Genomic DNA, 9128 nt, shown 5'->3' on the forward strand with positions numbered 1-9128 from the left:
GGGCTAGTAATCTACAGACGGTATGGCAGTATTGTCACTGGGCTAGTAATCTACAGACGGTGTGGCAGTATTGTCACTGGGCTAGTAATCTACAGATGGTGTGGCAGTATTGTCACTGGGCTAGTAATCTACAGACGGTGTGATGTCACTGGGCTAGTAATCTACAGACGGTGTGGCAGTATTGTCACTGGGCTAGTAATCTACAGACGGTGTGGCGGTGTTGTCACTGGGCTAGTAATCTACAAACGGTGTGGCGGTGTTGTCACTGCGCTAGTAATAACAATCTGGCTATTGCTGTGGGAGACTTGGTTTTAAAACCATCACAGACAAATGTTGAAAATTGCATTGATTTGATATATTTGGAATTAGAAAATGTTTTAATGGTGACCGTGAAAAATTGTTGGTTGCTGTGAAAACCCATCTGATGCACTAATGTCCTTTTAGAGAAATAAAGCTGTCATCCTTACAGGTCTGATCTCTGTGAATCCAGGCCCACAGCAGCATTGTTAACTCTCAACTGCGCTCTGAAATTCTGAGCAAGTCATTCTGTTGGATCAGAACAATAATGATAAAAGGAATCAAATGGGGCTGACTACTTGGTATCACTTCGGCACTGGAAATGACACTGGCATGAACAGCCCTGTTGGCCCTGCAAAGGACGTCTTGTTAACATGTGGGGGCGAGTGCCAACATCGGGAGATCTGTCTCACAGACGTACAGTCATTCTCAGGAAACATACGTAACAGTGTCCCAGACATCACTAAACCTAAGCAGATCCTGTCCCACCCACCATGGTAGTGGCACAGTGTTATATAGTTCAGAAGGAGTTGCCTTGGGAGACCTCAGCATTGACTTTGGGCCCCATCAAACATGGGCAAGGAAGCCTCGTGCTGATTACCACGTATTGTCATTTTCCAACTAACGAATCAATACTCCTCTGTGTTGAACAACACTCGGAGGAAGCACTGAGGATGGCAAGCGTGTAGAATATACTTTGGGTGGGGTATTTCAATGTCCATCACCAGGAGTGACTCTGCAGGTGCACTGCTGATCGAGCTGGTCAGGTTCTAAAAGACATAGCTGTTAGACTGGGTCCATGGCATGTGGTGAGAGCACCAACAAGAATAAAAAACAAACTTGACCTCTCAGGTACTAATCTGCTGGCTGCAGATGTGTCTGTCCGCGACAGTATCAATAAGAGTGATCACTGCACAATCCTCGTGGAGACAAAGTCCCACCTTCACATTGAGAATACTTGCTACTTGGAATAGATTTTGAACAGATCTGGTGGCTCAGAATTAGGGAGCTGCTGTGGACCATCAGAGCAACAGAATTTTATTTCCCTACAATCTGCAACCTCATTGCCTGGAATATTTCACACACTACCATAACTTCCAAGCCAGGCTGGTTCAATAAAGAATGCAGGAGGATATGCCAGGAGCAGACTCCTGAAAACAAAGTGTCAATCTGGTGAAGCTACAGAATACAACTATTTGTGTTCCATACCGCATGAGCAGCAAGTGTTAGATAGAGCTAAGTGATCCCACACCCAACACATCTGTGCTGTAGGGATTCTGTGACAGTAAATGCATGGGGTCACCACAACATGCAAGTTTCCCTCCAAGTCTCACACCATCCAACATTCGAAGCGGGTTTGAGCTTCATATCTAAGGAAGGATGTGCTGGCGTTGGAGTGGGTCCAGAGCAGATTTACGAGAATGATCCCAGGGATGAAGGGCTTGTCATATGAGGAGCGGTTGCAGAATCTGGGTCTGTCCTCGATGGAATCTAGAAGGATGAGGAGGGCATCTCATTGAAACTTGCAGAATACTGAGAGGACTGGATGGATTGGACATTGAGAAGATGTTTCCATCAGTAGGAGAGACTAGGACTTGAAGACACAGCCTCAGAATGAAATGATGACCTTTTAGAACTGAGATGAGTCACTTCTTCAGCTAGTGGATGATGACTGTGGAACTCGTTGCCGCACAGGGTTGTGGAGGCCAAGTTATTAAGTGTATTTAAGACAGAGATAGATAAGGTCTTGATTGGTAAGGGGATCAAGGGTTGTGGTGGGGAAGGCAAGAGAATGGAGTTGATAAACATATCAGCCATGGTCAAATGATGGAGTAGACTCAGTGGACCAAATGACCTAATTCTGCTCCTACATCTCACGGTCTTATGGTCTTACCCTGACTTGGTAATGCATCACTGTTCTTTCAGTGTCACTGAGTCAAAATCCTGGAACCTGCTCCAAAGAGTATTGTGGGTGTGCCAAAGACCGCAGTGTTTCAAGAAGACAGGTGACCATTCCTTTGTCTAGGGCAATTTGGGATGGACAATAAATGCTGACCTAGCCAGGGATGGCCACATCCCGTGAATGAGTTTAAAAATTCTGTCTTGCTGTTGAATATTCAAAAACTTACAGAAGCATTGCAAAGAACACTTAATTTACACCTACACAGAAGGTTCCCAGCTTGATTTCCTGGTCTCAGTTGGGGGAAGTGGAGGCAGTTAAAATTAGCCTCAGAGGCCCTTGCTTGAGCAAGTGACACTGTTTCTGCTTTTCTTCTCTAGCAGGCATACTTATTACTTGAGGAAAGCTTCATAATTCAATTGTAATAGCTGCCACAATCAAGCAGCCTGCCTTCTGGACTGTTTGATGGGGGCAGTCCAGAGAATGTTGAACCACATGCAGTATCTATCTTGCACATGTTTGATGGGGAAAGAGGGGGAAACAACAGTATAGAGGAAGTTTTACTCCATACCTAATCCTGTGCTGTCCCTGTCCTGGGAGTGTTTGTTGGGGATGGTGTGGAGGGAGCTTTACTCTGTAGCCAACCTTCTGCTGTCCCTGTCCCGGAGTGTTTGTTGGGGATGGTGTGGAGGGAGCTTTACTCTGTAGCCAACCCTCTGCTGTCCCTGTCCCAGAGTGTTTGTTGGGGATGGTGTGGAGGGAGCTTTACTCTGTAACCAACCCTCTGCTGTCCCTGTCCCGGAGTGTTTGTTGGGGATGGTGTGGAGGGAGCTTTACTCTGTATCCAACCCTCTGCTGTCCCTGTCCCAGAGTGTTTGTTGGGGATGGTGTGCAGGGAGCTTTGCTCTGTATCCAACCCTCTGATGTCCCTGTCCCGGAGTGTTTGTTGGGGATGGTGTGGAGGGAGCTTTACTCTATCTTGGAGCATTAAAGGGTAATATTTAACAGATGTCATAATTTGTAACGGTTTTGAAAGTGAATATGGAAAGACTTTTTTCTTACATGGATAGTCAGTAACCAGAGGAGAGAGGTTTGAGGTGACTGGCAAAAAGAGCCAGAGAGAAAATAAAGACTTTTTTTTTGATAGTGAATTAGTGCAATTTGGAAATGTTGTCTGATAGGGCAGTGGAAGCAGATTCAATTGGAACTTCAGAATACTGAGAAAGGAGAACTGTGGACTCCTATGGGGATACAGTGCAGGTAATTGGCATTAATGTTTAGTTCTGGGCACCAGACGGATACATTGATGTTGGTAGAGGATTTGCAGCAAAGATTTCTCAGACACAAGCATTCAAACTGCAGCCACTGCTTTCCAGATGGTTGAGATGATTTTATTGAAGGTTTTGAGACATTGAACAGAGTCAATTCGGTCGGACATCCTGTAAATCAAGGTAGGGATTATGGTTTGGAGACTATTGTCTGAAGGTGTTAAAAGATCTTGGATTCAGTGGGTCTCTCGCCACTGATCAACCATGATCTCAGCAAATGATAGAATAGACTCGATAAACTGTAGTGCCACCTCCTGTTCTGAAGCTTCCAATTGTGGATAACCTTTTTAAAAAGCCAGCACAGGCACCGGGGCAGAATCCATGCTGTATGACAGTACATACATCCTGAATTCTTACACTCGTAATCTATCCAAAGCTTCAGGCAGAGATGCTATCCTTGATCACATGGAAGTATAAGGATAAATGCTGAACAGGAGAGATGCTGAGGGTGCAGCTCTTCAGGGTCATTGTTAGTTATGTACTCGTACTTCTAAAATGAGGCTTGTCACACACACCTTTATCACATTTACACATGGTGATCTGACTGGGCAAACCTGGGCAGGTTAATCTGACAGCTCCCTGATCAGGAATGCTACAAGTTTGATTTATGGTCTACCCCCTGCAAGCTGGGCATAAATGCCATTGAACGTTTACAACAGTTGACCTCAGTAACCTGGACTAGGGACCGGGTGGAGAGAACTATCAAAGAGCCAGCGCCTGTTCTGTGAAAGACATTCTATAATGCAGCTTTGTTATGTGAGCCCTTCCATCATCGTTTCTTCCCACCCCACGTCCACCTCCTGTTATCCCCTTCAACCTCTTCTTTCCCCTACTTTTTCCCTGTTGCCCCACTTCTCCCCATTTTCACTCCTCTTCTCTCTCCTCTCTTCTTTATTCCCTACCCTTCCCTCTCCAGAATCACTCCCTGTCATCACACTCATTTATGGATCAATCCAATTTCTTGTCCTTTTCCTCCTCCCCCTCTCCTCTAAAATTTCCTACCTAGATTTGAAAGTCCTGGAATGGAATGTCTCACTGAGTTTTTTTTAAATTAAAAGCATATAACCCTGAGTATTGTAGAATCCCTGTGGGGTCACACTCATTCTTCTCTTTGCTGAAGTGCCAGCCACAGCAGAACAGCCATTCAGCCCATCCGGGCTACAATCCATGGTCAGCTCTGTCTTGACATTGTAGCTTGAAGTGAGGTTTGCTTCATTCCTGGGAAGCCTTTGAGAAAAACTATTAGCATGTACGACTACTAGTTAGTGATTCTATTCATGGGTACCGGTTGGGTTAATATTTCAGTTAATGTAGTCTTTATAATTGACCCACTTAGAATGAGCAGGAAAAGAAAGCTCTAATTTTGGTGAAATGCGTTATGACTGTTGCAGACGGCTAGCCCCCATTCAGCCAGTGGCAGACCCTTTTCTGCTGGGGTGAAGACAGAGCGAGGTGGCACTGAGCCAGCGTTTAAACGGCAGAAATTGAACCCTGGAGATGCCCCTGACCCGATTGTCTTCGTGGCAACAGACCATACCAGGTGTGTACCATGAGATGGAGGGGAGGGAGGGGGCTTAGGACAAGAAAGAGACAGCCAGAATTGACGGAATGGAAAGATTCTTGACTTCCTTCCTTCCTTCCTTAAATGTGTCTGTGGGTTAATTGAACATTCGTGGAGGGGGCAAAGGCATATGTTATTAATTGAACCAACCATGTAAAACCATTTTAGGTGAGTTATGAGGTTACGGCCAGGGGGGTTTGATTTGAAAGTTGTTACTTTTGAGTTTAGTCTTAATGTCCTTGTGATCATATGGGCAGTAGTTTGTATACTAGAGTCAGTTTAACAGCAGAATCAGCTCATAAGCACTTACTCCCTGGAGGAAGACCATTCAGTCTTTCAGTACACTCACTGAAATTCATTCAGATCACTCATCTCTACTTATACTTCATTTATCCACCTTTGCTTAGTCCCTGCAAAAAGGTCACAGATTTAAGCTAACAGACAATAGAGGGGAGATGAGGAGAAATGTGATATGGGGTGCACTGCCTGAAAGCGTGATGTAAGCGTTTCAATATGCTTTCAGAGGTAATCCACCTCCTGACTCCCCAAAGCCTGCATACCATCAGCAAAGTCCAATTTAAGAAAATGGTGGAACACTCCCCACTTGCTTGGATGAATGCAGCTCCATCAACACTCAAGAAGCTCAACATCATCCAGAACAACGCAGTCTGCTTGACTGTCACTCCCTCCACCACCAATAGCTATATATACCATCTCCAAGATGCAGTGCAGCAATTCAACAAAGTTTCTTTGACAACAAAGCACTTTCTAAGCCAGTGACTTATACTTCCTGGAAGGATAAAGGTAGCATACGCATGGAACACAACCACCTGCAAAAGTCCTCTCCAAGTTAAATACCATCCTGATTTAGAAATATATCGTCATTCCTTTAGTGTCACTAGGTCAAAATCCTGGAACATCCTCCCTAACAACACTGCATTCCAAAGAAGAGTGAACATGAACTCTGTTTTTTTTCTCCACAGTTGCTGCCAGAGCCGCTGAGTTTCTCCACTTTGTTTCTATGGCATTGTGGGTATTCCTATACCCCAAGGACTGTAGCCATTCAAGAAAGCAGCCAGCGGCAGCTGGAGATCAGCAATAAATCTGGCTTAGACAGGGACACCCATATCCTGTCATCAACAAATTTTAAATAAAAGTTAAAACTTAAAATATGAAACAAAAATGTAGGACATAATAGAGTGAGGTGGAGGAGCATTGGGACCAATTACATAGATCTTTGAGAGTGGTCTCGGCACAGTGTACTGAACTGCCTCCTTGGTACTTCAGAATGCAATGATATCTGTGAATGAAGTTAATAAATAACTTGCACCCACCCTGAGATTCACAAATCCCAAAATATGGTCATTGAGATCAGAAGCATATCTTCTGAGGTGGAGGAAAATATGGTGGATATTTTTAAAGTCACCACTTTTTAGAAGTAGTTACGTGTTGCACAGCTAATTCCTCACTTGCACACTTAGGGTTCACATTGTGACTCACTTGTGCTGCAATTAGGGTGGATGTTGGCTCAAGCTAAGTCTACTGACTCCAGCGTTCTGTAAATCCCATTTACCTACCTATCCTGCAGTCTGTCATGCAGAATATCTGCACTTCCCCATGTGTGAGGCTAAAAGGTGAGCATCATTAACAATTCAATTACAGAAGAAAACATAAAACAGCTGTACCTGTGTTAATGAAACAGGGTAAATACCCTTAAGGACTTCACTGGAGGGTAATATGGCAGAGCACAGATAACATTAAATTAGTGGAGTGATTGGAGCAGACAATTGAAAATTTGGTCAGAGTTTGGATTTAATGAGTGACTGAAAGAGACGGGGGAGGGGGTGGGAAGTGGTGCACAGAGAGGTTTAGGGAGGTATTCCAGAGCATATAGCCCCAGGCAGCTGAGGGTGCAGCCACCAATGGTGGAGCAGTGGGAACTGGAGATGCTCAAGAGGCTGTAAAATGATGTGGATAATTGTGGCTGGGCCACTACTAATTGCCCTTTGAGAAAGTGGTGGGGGAGCTGCTGCCTTCAGCTGCTGCAGCCCGTGTGCTGTTGGGGGACACACAATGCTGCTGGCCCCAGGATTCTGACCAAGCGGCAGTGAAAAAACATGGGATGGTGAGTGGCTTGGAGGGGGACTTACAGGAGGTGGTGTTCCCACATACCTTCTGCCCTTGTCCTTCTATATGAAAATGGGTTGTGGGTTTGGAAGGTGATGTTGAGAGAATCCTGGTGAGTCTCTCTGAAGACTTATTGGCTGCAGTAAAAACAGTCTCAGTATCTTGGCGCCTCTCATAGCTATGGTTTGCCATCACTGACATTATCTTGATAACTTTCTTCCTCAGAGTTCAGTATTTTGAATATAATACAATATCCAAAACTGCACACCATCCTCTTACTGGGGGTCAAACATGCTGTCTACAAATTTACATTCTCTCTTCATTCTCCAAGTCCCATTTATAAAGCTCAAATGATATTGGCCTTTCTCATGTGTCCGCACCAACATGAACTTTCAGGGGCTTGTACATTTGGTCACCAAGGTTATAATTCATTTTCAACTGCCAATGTTGCTCTTGTTTTCCCTCCTGAAATGTATTCCCTCACACCTATCCCCATTAAATTGTAATGGCCACCAAATTAGTCATTCTGCCTAACCCCTCCTGCCTTTCTGAAACCTTTTACACCACTCGCACCTCTGAATTCTAATTCTTCAAGATTTCTGCATTGGGTTTAGTGGAAGGTCTGACTGCAGATTGGTGGGAACAACCGTGCCTAGCTAAATGGCCTTTCCCTATCCCATGGTTCCGTGCATTAAAAGATTACACAGCCTAACAAGGCATTACTCAGCACAGAACCTTGTAACCTCTTCATCAGTGTGTGCTTCCGGTTCCCACCACCCATGCAATTTCCAAGCATTCAAAGCCCTACTACCTTGTAATCTCAGGGTCATGTGATTAAAGCATCTGTCATTGTTAGAATTATCTGCTGCTGCTCCGAGATTCATCAGCTGTTGTGTAAGCTCGTCATGACAGGGAATTGACCCAAGCAAACTGAGAAATACCCAAACTCCGTTAAAAGTACAGCAGCTGCTAATAGGTACAGCCTGCTGGGTTACAGCTATCAGTAATTATTGCCTTTCTCAAGAAAGAATGATCTGAATCTTTGAGAATGTTGAGAACATGAGAATTAGCTGCTTGCTGGGTGGGTGGCAGGGAATTAAAACATTTTGCCCAAATGCTATGCTTTCTCAGTGTGTAGGCTGCTTTGTGTCAGCAGACGTGTGACTTGTACAGTTCTGGGACATTGCTGCCTCCAGCTGGTTAATTATGATCATTGCAGTCTGTTATTTGTCTGCAGCAAGTGATGTCTTCCTTTTCTGAATGAAAAATAGTGGCCGTCATTTTGTCTGAAGCCTCACCTTGTTGGCACTTCTCTTCCTTTTCATTTTGCGGTTTTACTCAATCCAGCTTTTCAGTCTTAAGCTGTTACCCCAAGAATAAATAAATAAATAATACCCCCTTTCCCCACTTTTTGGAACATGTGGTCAGCACATGTCAGAGGGTTGAGGTTGTGCTGAGGTAGGCCAGCTCATTTATTTCTCCAATTCTGCCATATAGAGTCATAGTCATAGAGATGTACAGCATGGAAACAGACCCTTCAGTTCAACCCGTCCATGTCGACCAGATATCCCAACCCAATCTAATCCCACCTGCCAGCACCCGGCCCTTCCTATTCATATACCAATCCAAATGCCTCTTAAATGTTGCAATTGTACCAGCCTACACCACTTCTTCTGGCAGCTCATTCCATACACCTACCACCCTCTGTGTGAAAACGTTGCCCCTTAGGTCTCTCTTATACTTTCCCATCTCACCCTAAACCTATGCCCTCTAGTTCTGGACTCCCCGACCCCAGGGAAAAGACTTTGTCTATTTATCCTATCCGTGCCCCTCATAATTTTGTAAATCTCTGTAAGGTCACCCCTCAGCCTCCGACGCTCCAGGGCAAACAGCCCCAGCCTGTTTAGCCTCTCCC

General features: G+C 44.8%; 1 protein-coding gene across 8 annotated transcripts in view; it reads left to right on the plus strand.

Annotated features, from left to right (window-relative positions):
• Positions 1-9128, plus strand: part of LOC122543789 (metastasis-associated protein MTA2-like) — a 73712-nt gene that overhangs the window by 59619 nt on the left and 4965 nt on the right. For 6 of the 8 annotated variants that reach the window (XM_043682567.1, XM_043682564.1, XM_043682565.1 and 3 more), the window contains one exon: positions 4917-5065. The exons of 1 other annotated variant lie outside the window; for it this stretch is intronic. In XM_043682567.1, coding sequence (XP_043538502.1) covers positions 4917-5065 — 149 coding nt within the window. Of the gene's footprint in view, positions 1-4916; positions 5066-9128 lie in introns of those variants that run through there. One more of the 8 variants, XR_006310133.1, reaches the window with a different exon arrangement.

Source organism: Chiloscyllium plagiosum, chromosome 45 (assembly GCF_004010195.1).
Source record: "Chiloscyllium plagiosum isolate BGI_BamShark_2017 chromosome 45, ASM401019v2, whole genome shotgun sequence".
In the NCBI taxonomy this organism is placed as follows: Eukaryota; Metazoa; Chordata; class Chondrichthyes; order Orectolobiformes; family Hemiscylliidae; genus Chiloscyllium; species Chiloscyllium plagiosum.